A 22,702-nucleotide genomic window follows, 5' to 3' on the forward strand; every position below is an offset into this window, starting at 1 on the left:
GTCCATCGATTCTAAATGACAGCTTTGCAGGATAGAGTAATTTTGGTTGTAGGTTCTTGGTTTTCATCACTCTGAATATTTCTTGCTACTCCCTTCTGGCCTGCAAAGTTTCTTTTGAGAAATCAGCTGACAGCCTAATGGGAACTCCCTTGTAGGTAACTAGCTGCCTTTCTCTTGCTGCTTTTAAGATTCTCTCTTTGTCTCGAACCTTTTGCATTTTGATGATGATGTGTCTTGGTGTGGGCCTCTTGGGGTTCATCTTGTTTGGGACTCTCTGTGCTTCCTGGACTTGTATTATCTGTTTCCTTCACCAAGTTAGGAAAGTTTTCTGCCATTATTGTTTCAAACAGGTTTTCGATTTCTTGTTCTCTCTCTTCTCCTTCTGGCACCCCCAACATGCGAATGTTGGCACGCTTGAAGTTGTCCCAGAGGCTCCTTACACTATCCTCATTTTTTTGGGTTCTTTTTTTTTTTTTGCTGTTCTGATTGGGCATTTTTGCTTCCTTATATTCCAAATTGATGGTTTGCTCCTTGGATTTACATACTCTATTATTGAAGCTGTGTAAATTATTCTTTATTTCAGTTAATGCCTCCTTCAATTCTAACTGTGTATCCATGATTTCTAACTGGTCCTTTTTTATGCTCTTGAGGCCCTCCCTAAGTTTACTGAGGTTCTCACTAAGTTCATTGAGCATCCTTATAAGCAGTATTTTGAACTCAGTATCTGTTAGGTTGCTTATCTCCATTTTGCTTAGTTCTTTTATTGGGGTTTTGTTCTGTTCTTTCATTTGGGACCTGTTTCTTTGTCTCCTCATTTTGGATGCCTCCCTGTGTTTGTTTCAGTGTATTACTTAATGAGAGGTATGGGGCTCGCTGAGACCAGATGCTGCTCATTTGAATGAATTTAGGAAAAACCTGAAGCAGGATCCAAGACCGGCCAATCCTATGGTTAAGCAAGTGGCAACAGCTTGGGTGGGCTTGAAAGTTGGGTGGGGCGAGGTGGGGCAGGGCCTCAGGGAGTCAGCAGGGCGGGGCTACCAGTGTGAGCCAAGTTGCTGGAGTCCCAGATATGGCTTCTGTCTGCCGCCCCAGGGAAGGGCTCACCAAAGGAACAAAGGCCTCTGACAGCACGTTTGTCCCTGAGAAAGCCTCCTCTCCAGCCCTCGCTCCAGTGACAAACAGCTCAGTTCTTCCCTGTGTGTCTCTGGTGCCCCTGGAGCTGCCTCCCCTCCAAGCTTAGAGGGAGAGAGAGTCCAATAAGTTGGTGCGCGGGCCCTTTAGGGAGCTGCCTGGGGCTCCAGCTGCTTCAGCTTCCCTGAGCCTCAGTTTCTGCTGGTTTTTCCAGCCAGAAGTTATGGGGACTTCTCTTCCTGGCACTGGAACCCTGAGCGGGGCACCTGGTGTGGGACGGGGACCCCTCAGTCCTCAGGAAGGACCTTCCCAGCCTCAGGAGCCTCCTGATTTTTATCCGCCACACTTGGGTGTGGGACCAGCCCATCACGCCGCCGCCGCCGCCGCCGCCGCCGCCCCTCCTAACAGTCTGGATGTAGCTGCTTTTTTAATTCCGTAGTTGTAGGACTTCCATTCAGCTTGATTTCAGGCGGTTTTGAATGATGGTTGTTCTGTAGTTTAGTTGTAACTTTGATGTGGTTGTGGGAGGACGCGACATCGCATTTACCTACGCTGCCATCTTGGCCGGAAGTGACAACACCACCTTGAAGGGCAGACCTTGCACAGTAATTCACACACAGGGATTGAGGTTTATTAGTATATTCACCCAGCCTGAAGGGTTAACTTCACCCTCAAAAGGACCAAGAGTATTCATCAAGATACATCCACAACAGGAAATGTACATAACCCACAAGAAACATTCCTGGAGCACAGAGCTCAGGTGAACTAGAAGATTGTGCTACTGAGCCCAAAGATACACCTTCTTTGTAAAGCTATCATAACAAGTTTGGCAGTCATTAGTAGATCTATCTAAGACAGAGATACAAAACAGGAAGACAAAGAAATATGCTCTAAATGAAAAAAAAAAGAGAAATTCCCCTACCCCAAATAATTACATGAAATTAAAGCAACCAAAATACCAGATGCAGAATTTAAAACAATGGTTATAGAAATGCTCAAGAACTTCAGGGAAGAAATGAATCATTTCAGTGAAAACTTCAAAAAGCAGATAGTAAGCATAGCTAAAAAACACATACGCACACCACATCGGCATGGACAATAGTTTGGTGAAGGCCAAGGGAAAGTGAAATGGTGGTGGGTGGAGGGGAACAAAGGAGGGGGAAAAAGGACACCTGCAATAAGGTCAACATAAAAAATTAATAAAAAAAGAAATGGAAACCATAAAAAGAATCAGACAGAAATTAAGACTACAGTATCTGAAATAAAGAATACACTAGAAAAAAATCAATAGCATGTAAGATGAAGCTGAGGATGAATCAGCAATTTATTTATTTATTTTTATTTAATGTATTAATTAATTTATTTTTGTTAGAGATGTTTCTCCATTTTCCCCCACTGATTCCCCCTCCCCATCCCTCCCCGCCCTGTCCCCAGCGTTGTTGTCCATGTCCACTGTTCATGCATACATGCATATAAGTTCTGTGGTTTATCTCTCTCCAACGACCCCCTCTTCTGGGGATTGTCAGTCTGTACCCCACTTTCACATCTCTGAGACTACCACATTCCTCAGACTGTTATGTTCATTATATTCCACAAATAAGTGAGATCATATGATACTTGTTTTTCTCTGTTTGGCTTGTTTTGCTTAGGATGACACTTTCCAGGTCCCTCCACGTTGTCTCAAAGGATAAGAGATTTTTCTTTCTTACAACTGCATAGTACTCCATTGTGTATATGTACCACAGCGGTTTTATCCATTCGTCTACCGATGGACATTTGGGCTGTTCCTGATCTTAGCTATTGTAAATAGTACTGCTATGAACATGGAGGTACATATATACTTTCTGATTGGTGTTTCAGGCTTCTTAGGGTATATTCCTTGAAGTGGGATCACTGGGTCAAATGGCAGTTCAATTTTTAACTTTTTGAGGTAACACCATAGTATTTTCCACAGTGGCTGCACCAGTCTGCATTCCCACCATCAGTGTCCCCTTTTCTCCACACCCTCGCCAACACTTGTTGTTTGATGATTTGTTGATGGTGGCCATTCTGACAGGTGTGAGGTGATATCTCATTGTTCTTTTAATTTGCATCTCTCTGATGAGTAGTGATGTTGAGCATTTCTTCATATTTCTCTTGGCCATTTGTATGTCCTGTTTGGAGAGGTGTCTATTTAGTTCCTCTGCCCATTTTGTAATTGGGCTCTTTGTCTTCCTTTAGTTGAGTTGTATGAGCACTCTATATATATATTGGAAATTAACCCCTTATCTGATATATCATTGGCAATTATGCTCTCCCATACAGTGGGTTGCCTTTCCATTTTGATGATTGTATCTTTTGCCATAGCAGCACTATTTATAATAGCTAAGATCTAGAAACAGCCCAAGTATCCATCAATAGATCAATGGATAAAAATGCTGTGATACATTTACACAATGGAATACTATGCAGTTGTAAGAAAGAAATATTTCTTACCCTTTGAGATGACAGGGAGAGATCTGGAGAGTATTATGCTAAGTGAATAAGCCATTCAGAGAAAGACAAGTATCACAAGATTTCACTCATATGTGGAATCTAATGAACAAATTAAACTGATGAACAAAATAGACCCAGAGCCATGGAAATAGAGAACAAACTGAGAAACCTCCGAGGGAAAGGGGTGGGGGTGGGGTGGAAAAAGATAAACCAAAGAAGTTATATGCATATATTCATAACCAATGGACACAGACAACAGTGCGTTGAAGGCAGAGGGGGTGGGGGTGGGGAGGAGGATGTCAATTGGGGAAAAGGAGGGACATCTGTAATGCTTTCAACAATAAAGATAAAGTTTTAAAAAATGCAAGGAGAGTCTTAGAGGCAGCAAAAGAAAAGCAGTTACTTACCTACAAAGGAGGTCTTATAAGTCTGCCCGCTCATTTCTCAAAAGAAACTTTGCAGGGCAGAAGGGAGTGGCAAGAAATATTCAAAATGATGAAAAGCAAGGACCTACAACCAAGATTACTCTACCCAGCAAAGCTATCATTTAGAATCAAAGGACACATAAAGAGCTTCCCAGAGAAGTAAAAGCTAAAGAAGTCCACCACCACCAAACCAGTATTATATAAAATGTTACAGGGTCTTCTTTATAAAGAAGAAAAAAAGATAAAAATATAAACAATAAAGGGGTAATAAATACATATCTATCAACAAATGAATCTAAAAAACAAAATAAATGAAAAAAGCAGAACAGAAACAGACTCGTAGATACAGAGAACATTTTGACAGTTATTGGATGGGAGGGTTGTTAAGGGGCTGGGTGAAAAGACTGAAGGTCTTAAAAAGTACAAGTTGGTTGTTCAGAGTGGTCATGGGGATGTAAAGTGTAGCGTAGTGAATATAGCTAATAATATTCTAATAACTATGCAAGGTGTCAGGTGGGTGCAAGACTTATTGGGATGATCAGTTAGTAAGTTATATAATGTCTAATCAGTGGGGTGTACACCTGAAACTAATATAATAATGTATGTCAACTGTAATTGAAAAATAAAATGATTTAGACATAGAAGAAATGCTGTTTTCTAAGTATTTTTGTTCATTTTGTTGAAGAATGGGTTGATTTCATCATACAAAAATTTAAATTCTCCATCTGTTAGGTCTTGGGACAATTTGTTACACAGCAATTGATAAATTACATAAAAGGAGTGATTTTAGCATCAAAAATAAAAATGCAAAGAAATGTTCAATATGGTTTTTACCAAAACAAACACTGAACAAATTAAGCATAGTTACTTATACTATCTTCAAAAATTTAGTTTGAGAGGTCAATCTATTAAGCCACTTATTTTTAGAATGGCCAATGTACTAGATTAAAGGATAAACTTCTCCCTATGAACCAACATTTCACCCTATGAGAGCTAAGAGAAACATATTTGTATTCTTTTTAGAATAAAGATCTATGCTAAATTTCACAAGATAGTATTTTGGCTCTTTACCCATCCTCTTAAAAGTGATACAATTAGCTGAAAGACCACCTAGAGGCAAAACACCTCCATTAATTATTTACTTTTATGGTCAGCTGTCTTTAGTGTACATTTTTTTTTTTTTTTTTTTTATCCTCACCTGAGGACATTTTTTGTTCAGATAGAGTGGGAGGGAGAGAGAGGAAGAGAGAGAGAGAGAAACATCGACGTGAAGGGACACATCGAGTGGCTGCCACCCGCACAACCGACCAGGGCCGGGGACAAACTGCAACCGAGGTACGTGCCCTTAGCGGGAACCGAACCCGGGTCTCTCGGGACCGCAGGCCGACGCTCTAACCGCTGAGCCAAACCGGCCAGGGCTAGTGTACATTTTTAATTTTGTCTCTGATTTGGCTGTCTTTAAGGTAAGTAGTAGAAAAAGAAAGAAAATGGGTCTTACCTTGCACTTCACGAACTTCTTGATTCTTAGGATTTAGAAAAATCTTAAGGTTCTTTATGAGATTCATAGCCAAATCAGATTTCCCTGAAACGGAGTAAGGTACAACTGTTCGACCATAGTGACTCAAATCCATTTCTCTGGTGGGCATCTTAGACCTTAAGGTTTGAGTTGTGAAGAGATATGTAGTGACAAGCAAAATTACTGATGTCTGTAGCAACATCAACTGCCAATTGCGCCAGCTGAATAGCGCTCTCTTTATAAACATGGAATGAAATTGCTGGCGGTAAAGTGAAAACTGAAAAGAGAAGGGAAACAGAAATACAATCGCTAGTGACTCAAGTACGATATTCATATTGGATCCCATTAATATAGATGACTCAGTTTTTTACAGCTGAAGATATACACATATAATACAAATATATTCTTGAACTCAAGAAAATGAGAAGATGGTATGAAAAGTTTTATTTCTATAAGGTATTAAGGGAAAGAATTAGAATCTGGTTTTTGATCTAGCAAATGAAAAATCTCATGATTTTATTCATTAATATACTAATAGTACTTCTGATTACAAAAAGAAAATTATATTTATTTCTTTTACTTAATATTAAATAATCACCTTTATATTTCTCCATTTTAAAAGGAAATATCCTCATAAAACTTATATGGAAGTATTATCATTTGCTAGGTTTTTTTAAAAAGAATATTTTTTTCTTTATTGATTTTAGAGAGAGAGGAAGGGAGATATAGATAGAAAGAAACATCAGTGAGGGGGAACAATGATTGGCTACCTCCTGCATGCCCTCCATTGGGGATTGGGTGTACAAACTGGGCATGTGCCCTGACCGGGAATTGAACTGGCAACCTCTTGGTGCATGAGTTGATGCTCAACCAGCGAGCCACACTGGCAGGTTCCTTTGGTAGGTTTTAATACACAAACTATAATTGATAGTGAAAACAATGCCCTTAATCTGATCAACCAGTATTATCTGATCACAACAGTCATAACTCTTGAGTCTTGTGTTAGATGTGAACCAAGGGAAAATTTATGAGACAATGAATGAGAACTTTTCAAAGTAATTCTAAAAAATAACAATAGTGAGACTAGCAGTCTTTTATCTAGCATCCATTTCTCTTGTATCAGGAAATCGTATCTGGATGGGTCTTCCATGGCTAAACTCCAAACCTCTTTTAATTTCAGATATTAAACAAATTATACATCTCATACCCAAGCCAAACATACTGTTTAAATTTTTTTAGTAAATATGCTCACCCCAGTATTAAATTCAATGGTAGCAATTTCATTCAATCTGGAAAAAACTGGTATGTTGTAGTTTGTGGGCATAATCATGTTCTGCTTCATGTCTTGTCTTATTTTTTGGCCCTCCAAGGTAGGGGACTGGTCAGGCTGAATATCCACTTGGGAATATGGCAGGTTATTGATCCTACATACACAGAGGTACACACACATTAAAAAAAAAAAACCTACACAAAACATTTTATTTTGACAAGAGCCTCAAACTATTTTATTTGGGGGAATGTCAAAGAAGATTCCACATTTGGAAGCCTCTTTGCTCTTTCTCACTGACTGTCAGGTGTACTGTTTTGAGGTGGCATGGTAACAGTGACTCCCAATAAAGCAGGCAGAGGAATAGTAGCAATTCACAGCAAAGTTTCAACAATTCTGATGAACTGCTTTATCATGAGAAAAAAATAATAACACAGTATATTTTGCATTAAGCTGAACTTATTCAAGTTAAAGAACTTACCTTTAATTGAAGACAGTTACTCTCCTTTGAGGGTTAAAATGTTCTTTATTTTATGAAATGATGGGGACATTGGGTAGTAGGTTTTTTTTTAAGTCCTTACATTTCCCACTACTGCCTATATCTGAAGCTGGGTCTTTGGGTGTACATACTTGAGAAGAATAAAGAGATATACATAAGTAATTATGTATATTTGAGGAGAAAAATGCTAAGTAGAATAACAGCAAAATATATATCACACTATACGGAGAGAGAGGAAAAATTAATTACACTAGTCAAAGTGGTAAAACACTTGGTAGGAAATACCTAATTTGAAAGATGTATTTTTTCTAAGCCACAAAAATATCAAAATGATTTAAATTCTCTCATTAGTATTTGTATAGAATACAACATTAATACATTCTGAACTATGACTTAATTAATTAATGACTTCTGTACCCTTTAAAGACCATATATCAAATACATATTCAAAACCTGCTTTAGAATATTCCTGTAGCATGTTTGTTGTTGGTACTAAAAGGTTTGAAGAATATTATTCTTTTAAAAATAATAATTTAATATTTTCTCTGTCATCTTAATTTTTAATTCTTCATATTTTACTCAATGGCAATAAATTTCCATTAGAAAACCATCAAATACAAATAAGTGGAAGAAAAAATTTCTATAACCTAGAGAGAATCCTGATGAAATATTTTCCATACAGATGAATAAATAGGGACAAACATGCAAAAACATACAGAAACATACATACAGTCTCTTAAAAGTAGTATCCAGCCGTGGCCTGCTTGGCTCAGCAGTTAAAGCGTCAGCCTGTGGACCAAAGAGTCGCAGGTTTGATTCTGGTCAAGGGCACGAGCCTTGGTTGCAGTTTGGTCCCCAGACCTGGATGGGGTTGTGCGGGAGGCAGCCAGTCGACGTGTCTCTCTCACATTAGTTTCTCTCTCTCTCTTCCCACCCCCCCACTCTATCTGTAGATAAATGGAAAAATGTATCCTTGAGTGAGGATTGAAAAAAAAAAGTGGCATCCAAATTGTATTTCATCCATTTACATGATTAATGATATATTTGTTTATATCTAGCATCTTGTTGTTTGTTTTCTATTAATATTATTTCTATTTTTTAGCTTTACTGACTTATGATTGACATAGAAAATTATATATATATACATGTATATGTAATTTATGGTACAGAACATGATATTTTGATATGTGTATATACTGTGAAATGGTTACCACAATCAAACAAATTAACCCATCCATTACTCACATAGTTACTTTTGTCTTTTTGTTGATAAAAATATTTGTGGTCTACTCTATTAGAAAATTTCAAATTTCAAATTATTATTAAATATAGTTACTATACTGTACTTATAGGAACCTATATGTCTCCAGAAATTATTCATCTTATATCTGAAAGTTTATATCTTTTGATTAACATTTCCCATCCTGTTACAATGAGTTTGACCTATTAAGATTCCACTTCTAAGTGAGATTTTAAGTATTTGTCTTTTGTATCTGCCATATTTCACTTAGTTTATGTTCTCCAGGTTCATCCATGTTGTCACAAATGGCAGGATTTGTGGACAAAAGCTATATGCCATTGGCTTTGACAAAGATATCTTAGATATAATACCAAAGGCACAGGTAACAAAAGAAAAATAAACAAACTGGACTTCATGAAAATTAAAACTTTTGTGCATCAAAAGACAATATCAACATAGTAAAAATGCAACCCACAGAAAGGAAGAAAGTGCTTGCCAATCATATATCTGATAAAAGATTAATATTTAGAATATAGAGAAAAATTCTAAAGCTCAACAATAAAAAATAACTTGATTCAAATATGGGCAACCAAGAAACACATGAAAAGATGCTTAATACTTCTAATCACAAGGGAAATATAAATCAAAACTACACACCTATTAGGATGGCTAGAGAGAGAGAGAAAGAGAGAGAGAGAACAACCACTGTGGAAAACAGTATGGCATTCCTCAAATATTAGAAATAGAATTACTATATAATTTAGAAGTTCCAATTCTGAATATATTCCTAAAAAAATTAAAGTCAGGGTCTTAAAGACATATTTGCTTACACATATTCACAGTAGTATCATTCTCAATAGCTAAAATGCAGAAGCAACTAAGAGTCCACTGCCAGATGAGTGGATGAGGAAAGTGTACTATATACATGTATGAAATATTATTCAATGTTAAAACAGAAAGAAATTTTGCAATATATTACAACATGGATAAAATTTGAGGACATTAAGCTAAGCAAAATAAGCTCATGACTACAAGAAAAATGCTGTATGATTTCACTTATATTAGGTACTTACAGTAGAAAAATCATAAAGACAGATGTGTAATGGTCGTTGCCAGGGTTTGGAGATAGAGATAGAAGAAAATGGGGCATTACTGTTAATAAAGGTATATATTTTTAGTTTAACAATATGAAAATGGTTATAGAGATAGATACTGGTAATGGTTACAAAAATTGGAAAATTGCGCTGGGTGGTTTGGCTCAGCGGTGGAGCATTGGCCTGCGGACGAGAGAGTCCCAGGTTCGGTTCCCGCTAGGGGCATGTACAAAAAAAAAAAAAAAAAAAAAAAAAAAATTGGGGAATTATTTAACACCACTGAATTGTATACTTAAATATGCTCAAGATGGTGAGTTTTCCATTATGTGTATTTTGCCACAATGGAGAAATAAACAAGGAAAGGATGTCTACTCTCACCACTCTCATTCCACATAGTACTGGAAGTCCTAGCCAGAGCAATCAGGCAATCAGGCAAAGAAAGAAATAAAGGGCATCCAAATTGGGAATGAGAAGTAAAAGTATCACATTTTGCAGATGACATGATCTTTATATAGAAAACCCTAAAGAGTCCACCAAAACCTATTAGAAACAATAAACAAATACAGTAAAGTTACAGGATACAAAATCAATGTACAAAAATCCATTGCATTCCCATATACTAACAATGGAATTTCAAAAAAAATTTTTTTTGCAATTGCAACAAAAAGAATAAAATATCTAGGAATAAACTTAAAGAGGAATGTACAGGACCTTTATACTGAAAACCACAAAGCACTATTAAAAAAGATTGAAAAAAAGATATAATGAAATGGGAAGATATTCTGTATTCATGGATTGGAAGAATCAACATAGTTAAAATGTCCATATTACTTAAAGCAATATACAGTTTTAATGCACTCCCCATCAAAATCCAAAAAACATTTTTATTGTTAAATAAAATTTTCATTATAAAAACAACATGTGCTTATTGTAGAATGTGGAACTGACTGCAAGGAATTAAAGAGAACAATAATCACCCCTAATCCTGTAGATTAGAGAAAAAGCTAGTTAACATTTGGTCAATTTCTTCTTATTGTTTTTAATCCTCATGAGAGGATATTTTCCCATTCATTTTTCAGATAGAGTGGGAGGGAAGGAGGGAGCCAGAGAGAGAGAGAGAGAGGGACATCAATGTGAGAGACACACATTGATTGATTGCCTCCTGCAGGGCCCTGACCAGGGCTGGGAATTGAACCCAAAACTCTTTGGTCCACAGGCTGATGCTTCAACCACAGAGCTGAACCATCCTGGACCATTTGGCATATTTCTTCCAGATATTTTTCCTTGCACACTTTTACCCAGTTGGGGATCATATATGCACAGTTTGGTAGAATGAGGACTGGAGTGAGATTACGGTGTACTTCCTTCAGTGTCATTAGTGAGTTACTCCCATGGATACCACCTTGAAAACTGTATTTTCCACTTCCTATTTTTCTTTTTCTTCAGGAATTTACTATCTACTAAGAAAGGATGTGTCCCTGTGATCACTGACTTCTTATTTTGCTCTCTCCTTTTTTTTTTTTTTTTTGAGGGTATTACAGATGTCCCCCATTTACCGCTCCCCATTTGCCCACCTCAACCTGGCTCCTAGCCCTCCCCAAGGCCTTAATTGCACTATTGTCCATGGGTTATGTATATATTCATGTAAGTTCCTTGGTTAATCTCTTCCCACTCCCTCTTCCCCCTTCCTTCTGATATCTGTCAGTCTGTTTAATACATCCATGTCTCTGGACCTGTTTTGCTTTCCAGATCATTCTATTCATTATATTCCAGAAATAAGTGAGATCATGTAATACTTGTCTTTCTCTGACTGGCTTATTTTTTTTTAGCATAATGCTCTCCAGGTCCCTGCAAGCTGTCTCAAAGGATCAGAGATCTTTGTTTCTTATCCAGTATCAATTATTTTAGTATTATATAGTGACCTTCTTTGTTTCTTGTTATGACTTTTGTTTTGAAGTGTATTTTTTCAGATATCAGTATTGCTACCCCTGCATTTTTTCATTCTCATTTGAATGGAAATTATTTTTCCATCCCTTCCCTTTCATTCTGTGTGAGTTTTTTGTTCTGAGGTGGGTCTCTTGTTGGCAACATACACATCATCATGTTTCTTTAAAAAATCCAATTAGCTACCCTATGTCTTTTTTTTTTATTATTATATGTTTTTTTATTCTCACCAGAAGACATTTTTCCATTTTATATTCAGATAGAGTGGGAGGGAGAGAAAGGAAGAGAGAGAGAGAAACATCGATGTGAAAGGGACACATCGAGTGGCTGCCACTCACACAACCCAACCAGGGCTAGGGACAAACTGCAACCGAGGTACATGCCCTTAGCGGGAACCGAACTCAGGTCTCTCTGGACCACAGGCCAATGCTCTAACCACTGAGCAAAACCGGCCAGGGCTACCCTATGTCTTTTAAGTCTTTTGATTGGAGCATTTAATCCATTTACATTTAAGGTTATTATTGATAGGTACTTATTTAGTGCTTTTTTTTTTTTTTTAACCTTTATGCCTTTCTCTCTCTGTTTCTTCTTTTTTGTAACACAGTTCCTTTAGAATTTCTTGCAATGCTGGTTTGGTGGTACTGAACTCCTTTAGCCTTCTTCTGTCTGGGTAGCTGTCTATTTCACCTTCAATTTTATTGAATACCTTGCCATATATAGCAGTCTTGGTTGCAACTTCATGCCAATAATTTCTGGCCAGAAATATTACTGTTGAGAAATCTGCTGAAAGTCTTATGGGAGCTCCTGTGTAGGTTGCTGTCTCTCTCTTGCTGCCTTTAAGATTCTCTTTTTGTCTTTATTTATTTATTTATTTATTTATTTATTTATTTATTTATTATCCTCACCCGAGGACATTTTTCCACTTTTTGTACAGATAGAGTGGGAGGGAGAGAGAGGAAGAGAGAGAGAGAGAGAGAAACATCGACGTGAAGAGACACATCGAGTGGCTGCCACCCGCACGACCAACCAGGGCCGGGGACAAACTGCAACCAAAGTACATGCCCTTAGCGGGAACCGAATCCGGGTCTCTCCGGACCGCAGGCCGACACTCTAACCGCTGAGCCAAACTGGCCAGGGCTCTCTTTTTGTCTTTAGCATTGGCCATTTTAATTATGATTTGTCTTGGTGTGGGTGTCTTTGGGTTTATCTTGATTGCAACTCTGTGTGTTTCCTAAATTTGTATGCATTTTTTTCACCAGGTTATGAAAGTTTTTTGAGATTATTTATTCAAACAGGTTCTCTTTTCCTTGCTAACTTTCTTCTCCTACTGGCACCACTATGATGTGGATATTATTATATTTCATTTTGTTCCATCTTTTAAATTAATTTCTCCTTTTCTTGCTCTGATTGGGTATTTTTTCCACCTTGTCTTCCAAATCACACATGCGAGTCTCCGCTTCATTCAGCCTGCTTTATTTATTTATTTTTTTATCCTCACCCGAGGACACCTTTTTCCATTTTTTGTTCAGATAGAGTGGAAGGGAGAGAGAGAGAGAGAAACATCGACATGAATGGGACACATCGAGTGGTTGCCACCCACACAACCCAAACAGGGCCAGGTACAAACTACAACTGAGGTACATGCCCTTAGCTGGAACCAAACCCAGGTCTCCCAGGACTGCAGGCCGATGCTCTAACCGCTGAGCCAAACCGGCCGGGGCCAGCCTGCTTTAAAATCCTTCCACTGTATTCTTTTTTTTAAACTCTTTTTTCATTTAATTATTTACTGTTACAGATGTTTCTCCTTTTTGACCCACTGATACCCCCTCCCGCACCCTCCCTACCCTGTCCCCAGCTTTGCTGTCCATGTCCATTATTTATGCATACATGCATATAAGTTCTGTGGTTTATCTCTCCCACCCACCCCCCTCTTCGGAGGATTGTCAGTTTGTACCCTACTTCTATGTCTCTGGGAATACACCACAAATAAGTGAGATCATATGATATTTGTCTTTATCTGCTTTGCTTGTTTCACTTAGGATAATACTCCCCAGATCCATCCATGTTGTCTCAAACGATAAGAGATCTTTCTTTCTTACAGCTGCATAGTACTCCACTGTGTATACGTACCACCGTTTTTTTATCCATTCATCTATTGATGGACATTTGGGCTGTTTCCATATCTTAGCTATTGTAAATAGTGCTGCTATGAACACGGGGGTACATATATTCTTTTGGATTGGTGTTTCAGGCTTCCTAGGGTATATTCCTTGAAGTGGGATCACTGGGTCAAATGGAAGTTCAATTTTTAATTTTTTGAGGTAACACCATATTGTATTCCATAGTGGCAGCACCAGTCTGCATTCCCACCAGCAGTGTACTACAGTCCCCTTTTCTCCACACCCTCACCAACACTTGTTGTTTGATGATTTGTTGATGGTGGTCATTCTGACAGGTGTGAGGTGATACCTCATTGTTGTTTTAATTTGCATCTCTCTGATGATTAGTGATGTTGAGTATTTCTTCATATTCTTAGCCATTTGTATGTCCTGTTTGGAGAGGAGTCTAGGTCCTCTGCCCATTTTTTAATTGGGTTCTCTGTCTTCCTTTGGTTGAGTTGTATGAGCACTGTATATATTTTGGAAATTAACCTTTTATCTGATGTATCATTGACAATTATGCTCTCCCATAGAGTGGGTTGCCTTTTAATTTTGGTGGTTGTTTCTTTTGCTGTGCAGAAGCTTTTGAGTAGTCCCATGTGTTCATTTTCTCCTTTGTTTCTGTTGCCTTAGGTGATGTATCAGTGAAATGCCTGATTGCTGTGGCTAAGACTTCCAGTACTATGTTAAATAAGAGTGGCGAAAGTGGGTATCCTTGTCTTGTTTCTGTTCTTAAGGGAAATGCTTTTAATTTTTGCCCATTGAGTATGATGTTGGCTGTAGATCTTTCATATATGGACTTTTTTTATGTCAAGATATGATTCCTCTATTCCCACATTGCTGAGTGTTTTTATCAGAAATGGGTGCTGGATTTTGTCAAATGCTTTTTCATCGTCTATTGATATGATCATATGATTTTTATCTTTTATTTTGTTTATGTGGTGTATCACATTTATTGATTTGTGAATATTGTACCAGCCTTGCATCCCTAGGATGAATCCCACTTGGGAATAATTTTTTAGATGTGTTGCTGGATTCGATTTGCTAGTATTTTGTTCAGGATTTTGGCATCCATGTTCATCAGGGATATTGGCCTCTAGTTTTGTTTCTTTGTAGTGTCTTTTTCTGGTTTTGGAATTAGAATTATGCTGGCATATAAAACAAGTTTAGAAGTCTTCCTTCTTCTTGAATTTTTTGAAATAGTTTGAGGAGAATGGGTATTAGTTCTTTTTTGAATGACTGGTAAAATTTCCCCATGAAGGAGTTCAGGCCCGGGCTTTTGTTTGCTGGGAGAGTCGTGATTACATCTTCAATTTCTCCTGTTGTTATTGGTATGTTGAAGTTTTCTATCTCTTTCTGGTTCAGTTTTGGGAGACTATGTATTTCTAGAAATTTGTCCATTTCACATAGATTGTTGAATATGTTGCTATATATGTTCATAATATATGTTCACAATCCTTTGTATTACTCTGGTGTCAGTCATTATTTCTCCTCTTACATTTCTGATTTTGTGTATTTGGTTTCTTTCTCTTTGTTTCCTGGTGAGTCTAGCTAAGGGTCCATCCATCTTGATTATCTTTTCGAAGAACCAGCTCTTTGTTTCATTGATCCTTGAAATTGTTTTTTTGGTCTCCATGTCATTTATTTCTGCTCTGATCTTTACTACTTCCTTTCTTTTATTTGCTCTGGGGTTTTCTTTTTGTTTGCTTTCTAGTTCTTTAAGTTGTAAGGTTAGATAGTCAATTAGAAATTTTTCTTGATTCTTGATGTAGGCCTATAGTGCTATAAACTTCACTCTCAGAACTGCTTTCACTGCATCCTGTACATTTTGTGTGGTTGTGTGTTCATTTCCCTTGGTTTCCAGGAAGTTTTTAATTTCTTCCTTGTTTTCCATGGTAACCCATGCTATTTAGTCTCCATGTTGTCAAATGTCTTTGCATGTTCTTGTTACAATTTATTTCTAGCTTCATGCAATTGTTATCTGAGATGATGCTTGATATGATTTCAGTGTTCTGGAACTTGTAGAGACTTAGTTTGTGTCCTAAATGTGGTCTATCTTTGAGAATGTCCCATGTGCACTTGAGGAGAATGTGAATTCTGCAGTTTTGGGGTGTAATTATCTGTAGGTATCTATGAAATCCATTTGATCTAGCACTTCATTTAGAGTCTGTGTTTCCTTGTTAATTTTTTTGTCTAGAAGATCTATCCAGTGATGTCAACGGGGTGATGAAGTCCACTGCTATGATTGTATTGCTGTCGATTTCTCCTTGGAAGTCCTCCAGAAGATTTTTAATATATTTTGGTGCCCCTATATTGGGTGCATATATGTTTATCAAGGTTATATCTTCCTGTTGGATAGATCCTTTTAATATTATTTAGTGGCCTTCTTTGTCTGTAGTTATGGCCTTCATTTTGAGATCTACTTTATCAAATATGAGTATTGCTACCCCAGGTTTTTTTTTTCCTTTCCATTTGCTTGAATGATTTTTTTCCATTCCTTCACTTTCAACCTATGTGAGGTGGGTCTCTTGTAAACAACATATATGTCAGTCATTGTTTCTTATCCAATCATCTACTTTGTGCCTTTTTATCGGAGCAATCAAACCATTCGCATTTAAGGTGATAATTGATATGTACATATTTAGTGCCATTTTTGTTTAGTGAGGTTTTATTTTTCTTCCTATTTATTCTACTAATTAGAGAAGTACTTTTAGCATATCTTGCAGTGCTGGTTTGGTCTTAATATATTCCCTTAGCCTTTTTTTTTTTTTGGTCTGGGAAGCTCTTTATTTGACCTTCTATTTTGAATGATAGCCTTGCTGGGTAGAGTAGTCTTGGATTCAGATCCTTGTTTTTCATGACCTTGATTACTTCATGCCACTCCCTTCTGGCCTGTAGTGTTTCTGTTGAGAAGACAGTTGAGAGCCTTATTGGGTTTCCTTTGTAGGTAACCTGTTGCTTATCTCTTGCTGCCTTCATAATTCTGTCTTTGTCTTTAATTTTTGGCATTAAATTACTATGTGTCTTGGTGTGGGCCTTTTTGGGTTCTCCTTACTTGGGGTTCTTTGTGCTTCTTGAACTTGAATGCCTTCTTTCTTCACCTAATTAGGAAAGTTTTCTGTCACTATTTCTTCAAATATATTCTCTAACCCTTGCACATTTACTTCCTCTTTGGGGACTCCTATGATGCAAATGTTATGTTTCCAGTTGTCCCACAGTTCTCTTAAGCTATCTTCCTGTTCTTTAATGGTTTTTATTTTTTGGTTTTCTGATTGTTTGATTTTTTTCTACCCTGTCTTCTAATTCACTGATCTGGTCCTCAGTTTCCTCTACTCTGCTGGTTAGTCCTTCCAATGTGTTCTTAATTTCTGCTATGCCATTCTTCATTTCCACATGATTGGTTTTTAATGTTTCTACATCTTTACTTATGGTGCTGATGTCCTTACTCATGCTGTGGAGCTTCCTCAAGATCATGGCTCTGAACTCTACCTCTGATAATTTGCTTAACTGCATTTCATTAATCTCATCTTTGATAGAGTTCTCTTGTTCTTTCATTTGCGATTCCTGTCTTTGTTTCACCATTTTGGCTATCTCAGTGGGTTTTGGAGCCTGCCAAATTTTCCCTGTGGGTGTTGGTTTTCTGCTTTTTGTGGCTTCCTCTGCTGGGTTTGGATGGGCCTGGGAGAGCCCATGTTAAACACCGCTGTCAAGTCTTACTTTCCTGGTAGCTTTGCAAGCCCAGGAAAGGTTCAGTTATTCTCTAGCTTTTTCCTGGTGGCTATCAGTCTCAGTTACCCAGTGCCTTGGAATGTAGCCCTGCTGTTCTTCGTAAGAGGATTTCCAATGGTTTGAATAGATGCTATTTATTAATGAGCCCCAATTTTCATTTCTTTGCCTCACCTGGGAAAGGCTGAATATTGGAGGGGGATGCTGCTGCTTTTTTCTACAGCTGGGGGAAGGAGCATACTGGTTACCATCCTTTGTGGCTACAACTCAGCAAAAACTGTGAGTGCCTTCCAAAACCCAGATGTCCCCACAGAGTTCCAGGCTAATCTGCCCTCCCTCTGCCATTGCCCCCAGGTGCATGCCTGTGGCTATTTTAGCACTCTTGCCTGGCTCTCTGCACTGTGGAGCAGGCTTGGTCTTTGTTCCCCAAGGGCATTGCTCATAGCTAAGACTGCTGCTGTTCCTGGACTCCCAGCCTGCCATCCTCTCGCATCTCTGCAGATCCTACCAGTGTCTCTGGTTATATGATCCTGTCCTGCTGCTTTTTTCCAAGGATTTGTATTTATTTTAGTTGTAATTCCCGTTTGGTCCTGGGAGATCATCTGTGTAGCTTCTATTCACTCAGCCTCCATCTTGTGTGCAGCTGGGTAGCACAGGCCTTTCTAGTGTCCCCACACCCTCAGATCCTGCAGGTACCTGGATCGCACAGTCCCTTTGGGAGCCTGGCTCTATGCATATGTTATGAGTTGCTGTGTGGCACAGTCCTCTCTGGTGTTTTAGCTCCCCATAGGTCCCGCAGGTAACTAGATTGCACAGTCACTGCTGGGTTGCACAGGCCTTTCTGGTGCTTCATCACCCCAAAGATCCCACTGGGAACTGTATGGCACCATTCCTGCTGGGTTGCACAGGCCTCCATGGTGCCCCTGCACCCTGCATATCCTGCAGGTGGGCAGCTGGATCTTACTAGTCTCCCTTAGGCTCCTGCTTCCCACTGCTCTTGTGAGCTACTAGACTGCACAGGAAATTATGTTCTCTCATATAGTGAATTCTCTTTCCATTTTGAAGGGTTGTTTCTTTTGCTGTGAAGACGCTTTTTAGTCTGATATAGTCCATATTTCACATTTTTCTTTGTATCTCTTGCCTTAGTTGTTGTATCAGTAAAAATTCTGCTGTGGCCCTGGCCGGTTTGGCTCAGCGGTTAGAGCGTCCACCTGCGGTCCAGAGAGACCCGGGTTTGGTTCCCGTTAAGGGCATGTACCTTGGTTGCAGTTTGTCCCCGGCCCTGGTTGGTCGTGCGGGTGGCAGCCACTCGATGTGTCCCTTTCACATCGATGTTTCCCTCTCTCTCTCTTCCTCTCTCTCCCTCCCACTCTGTCTGTACAAAAAGTGGAAGAATGTCCTCGGGTGAGGATAAAAAAAAAAAATTCTGCTGTGTATGACGTCTGAAATTTTGTTGTCTATAATGTTTTCTAGGATTTTCATGGATTCATGAGTCACATTAAAGTTTTTTATCCATTTTAAGTTTATTCTTGTGTGTAGTGTAAGTTTGTAGTCTAGCTTTATTTTTTTGTATGTTGCTGTCCAATTTACCCAACACCAATTATTGAAGAGGCTGTCTTTACTCTACCGTATGCTCTTGTCTCTTTTGTCAAATACAGACTGACAAGTCTCAGAGGAGGGGGGATTTGTGGGGGAAGACATAAACACAGTACTTACATGCATGTATGCATGACCAATGAACATAGACAACAAAACTGGGGGTGGGCTGGGAAGGGGAAAAAGAGGAGGATGTCAATGAAGGGAAAACGAGAAACATCTGTAACAAAAACAAATTGAAAAATAAAAAATTTAAGACTTTTCAAATAAAAGGAGGAACAAGTTCAAAAAATATTAATTAAGCATATTGTCTTGGGTCAATTTCTTGATTCTCTGTTCTGTTCCATTGATCTATATGCCTGTTTTAGTGCCAGTACCAGGCTGTTTTGGTTATAGTGTCACTGTAGTATAACCTGATATTTGGTATTGTGATCCCTCCTAGTTTGTTTTTTTATTTCAAAATTGCTGTGGCTCTTTGGGGTCTTTTTTGGTTCCATATAAATTTTAGGAGGGTTAGTTCTAGTTCTGCAAAGGATATCATTGGTATTTTGATAGGAATTGCATTGAATCTATAGATTGCTTTGGTTAGAATAGACATTTTAATGATGTTAATTTTTCCAATCCATGAACATGGTATATGCTTCCACTTTTTTATATCTTCCTCTATTTCTTTTTTTCAATGACCTATAGTTTTCTGTGACGAGGTCTTTCACTTATTTGGTTAAGTTTATTCATAGGTATCTTAATTTTTTTGCTGCGATGATAAATGAAATTTTTTTAAGTTTCTTTTTCTGTGAGTTCATTGTTTGTGTATATGAATGCCATCAATTACTTGACATTAATTTTGTATCCTACCACTTTGCCAAAGATATTTATTAAGTCTAATAGATTTTGATGGAGTCTTTTGGGTCTTCTATGTCATCTGCAAATAATAATAGTTTCACTTTCTTCTTTCCAACTTGGATCTCTCTTACTTTTTCTTCATGTCTAATTGCTGTGGCTAAAACTTCCCATACTATGTTAAATAAGAGTAGCAAAAGTGGGCATCTCTGTCTTGCTCCCATTTTTAAGGAAAATGCTTTTTGTTTTTGCCCATTGAATATGATGTTGGTTATATGTTTTTTACATACAGTCTTTATTATGTCAAGATACGATCCCTCTGTATCCACATTGCTGAATGTTTTCACCAGAAATGGGTGCTGGATTTTGTCGAATGTTTTTTCATCATCTATTGATAAGATCATATGGTTTTATCTTTCATTTTGTTTATGTGGAGTATCACATTTATTGATTTGCGAATACTGTACTACTCTTGCATCCCTGAGTTGAATCCTACATGGTCATGAGAATAATTTTTTTGATATATTGCTGGATTTGATTTGCTAATTTTTAAAAAGGATTTTGGCATCCTTGTTTATCAAAGATATTGGCCTGTAGATTTCTTTCTTTGTAGTGTCTTTATTCGGTTTTGGAATGAGATTATGCTGGCCTCATAAAATGAGTTTTGAAGTATTCAGTCTTCTTGGATTTTTTTGGAATAGTTTGAAGAGAATGGGTGCTAATTAATTTTTGAATATTCAGTAAAACTCCCCTGTGAAGCTGTCCGGTCCTGGGCTTTTGTTTGCTGTGACATTCTTAATTACATCTTCAATTTGTTATTGATCTGTTCAAGTTTTCTATCTTTTCCCAGTTCAGTTTTGGGAGAGTGTGTGTATCTAGAAATTTGTTCATTTTGCCTAGATTGTCCAAATTGGTGGTGTATAATTTTTCGTGCTATGTTTCAATGATCCTCTGTATTTCTGTGGTGTCAGTTGTTACTTCTCCTCTTTCATTTCTGATTTTGTTTACTTGGGTCCTTTCTTTTTCTTTTTGGTGAGTCTAGCTAAAGGTCCATCAATCTTGTTTATCTTTTCAAAGAACCAGCTTTTTGTTTCATTAATCTTTTAAATTTATTTTTTATTTTAGTCTCTATGTCATTTATTTCTGCTCTGATCTTTACCATTTCTTTTCTTCTACTTGCTCTGGATTTTTTCTTTTGTTTACTTTTTAGTTGTTTAAGTTGTAGGGTTAGAAAGTAAATTAGAAATTTTTTCTTGTTTCTTAAGGTAGGCCTGTATTGCTATGAACTTCCCTCTCAAAACTGCTGTCGCTGGGTCAGTAGTTTTTGTGTTGTGTGCTCATTTTCATTGGCTTCCAGGAAGTTTTTAATTTCATCCTTGATCTCATTGGTAACCCATTCGTTATTTAATAGCATGTTATTTAGCCTCCAAGAGTCTGAATATTTTTGTTGTAATTGAGTTCTAGTTTTATGCCATTGTGATCTGAGAAGATGCTTGATATGATTTCAATCATCTTGAATTTGTAGACACTTACTTTGTGTCCTAACATGTGGTCTATCATTGAGAATGTCCCGTGTGTACTTGAGAAGAATTCTGCATCTTTGGGGTGAAATGTTCTGTAAATATCAATTAAGACCTACTGATCTAATTTGTTATTTAAGGACCCTATGTCCTTGTTAATTTTTTGTCTAGGACATTTATCCAGGAGTGTCAGTGAATTGTTAAAGTCACCCACTAAGATCATATTGCTATTGATCTCAACCCTGAAGTCCTCCAGAAGTTTTTTTATGTTTGTGCTCCCGTATTTGGTGCGTGTATATTTACCAGGGTTATATCCTCTTGTTGGATTGATCCTTTTAATATTGTTTAGTGACCTTCTTTGTCTCTTATTATGGCCCTCATTTTAAAGTTTATCTTGTCAGATATGAGTATTTATACACCAGCTTTTTTTTTTTTTTTAATTTCCATTTGCTAGTAAAAATTTTTTTCCATCCTTTCACTGTCATCCTGTGTGAGTCTTTGTTGTGAGGTGTATCTCTTGTAGACAGCATATATATATAGGTCATGTTTTCTTATCCAATCAGCTACCCTATGTCTTTTGATTGGAGCATTTAAGCCATTTACATTTAAAGTTATTATTGATAGTCATTAGTTGCCATTTTTATTTTATGCCTGTACTCTTCTCTCTCTCTCTCCTCTCTCTCTCTCTCTCTCTCTCTCTCTCTCTCTCTCTCTCTCTCTCTCTCTCTCTCTCTCTCCTTCTTACAACATTCCCTTCAGCATTTCTTGCAGTCTTGCAGTGCTGGTTTGGTGGTGGTAAATTCCTTTAGTTTTTTTTTTTGTCTGTGAAGCTCGCTATTTCACCTTCAATTTTGAATAATAGCCTTGCTGGATAGAGTAGTCTTGGATTCAGACCCTTGCCTTTCATTACTTTATATACTTCATGCCACTCCCTTCTGGCCTGCAGTGTTTCTATTGAGAAATCAGCTGACAGTCTAATGGGAGCTCCCTTGTAGGTAACTTTCTGGCTCTCTCTTGCTTCCTTTAAGATTCTTTCTTTGTCTATAATGTTTGCCATTTTTATTATGATGTGTCTAGCTGTGGGTCTTTTGGGGTTCATCTTGCTTGGGACTCTCTGTGTTTCCTGGACTTGTGTGACTATTACCTTCACCAGTTTAGGATAGTTTTCTGTCATTATTTCTTCATACAGGCTCTCTATGCTTTTCTCTGATTCTTTTTCTTCTGGTACCCATATAATACGAATGGTGTTACATTTTGTATTGTACCTAAG

General features: G+C 37.7%; 1 protein-coding gene across 1 annotated transcript in view; it reads right to left on the reverse strand.

The window, feature by feature from the left end:
- Positions 1–22,702, reverse strand: part of LOC118642705 (ATP-binding cassette sub-family A member 3-like) — a 250,011-nt gene that overhangs the window by 94,974 nt on the left and 132,335 nt on the right. The window contains exons 10-11 of the mRNA XM_036280627.1: positions 6,800–6,971; positions 5,530–5,824 (exon numbers count right to left, since the gene is read on the reverse strand). Coding sequence (XP_036136520.1) covers positions 5,530–5,824; positions 6,800–6,971 — 467 coding nt within the window. The remainder of the gene's footprint in view (positions 1–5,529; positions 5,825–6,799; positions 6,972–22,702) is intronic.

The sequence above is a fragment of the Molossus molossus genome, unplaced genomic scaffold (genome assembly GCF_014108415.1).
Source record: "Molossus molossus isolate mMolMol1 unplaced genomic scaffold, mMolMol1.p scaffold_m16_p_3, whole genome shotgun sequence".
In the NCBI taxonomy this organism is placed as follows: Eukaryota; Metazoa; Chordata; class Mammalia; order Chiroptera; family Molossidae; genus Molossus; species Molossus molossus.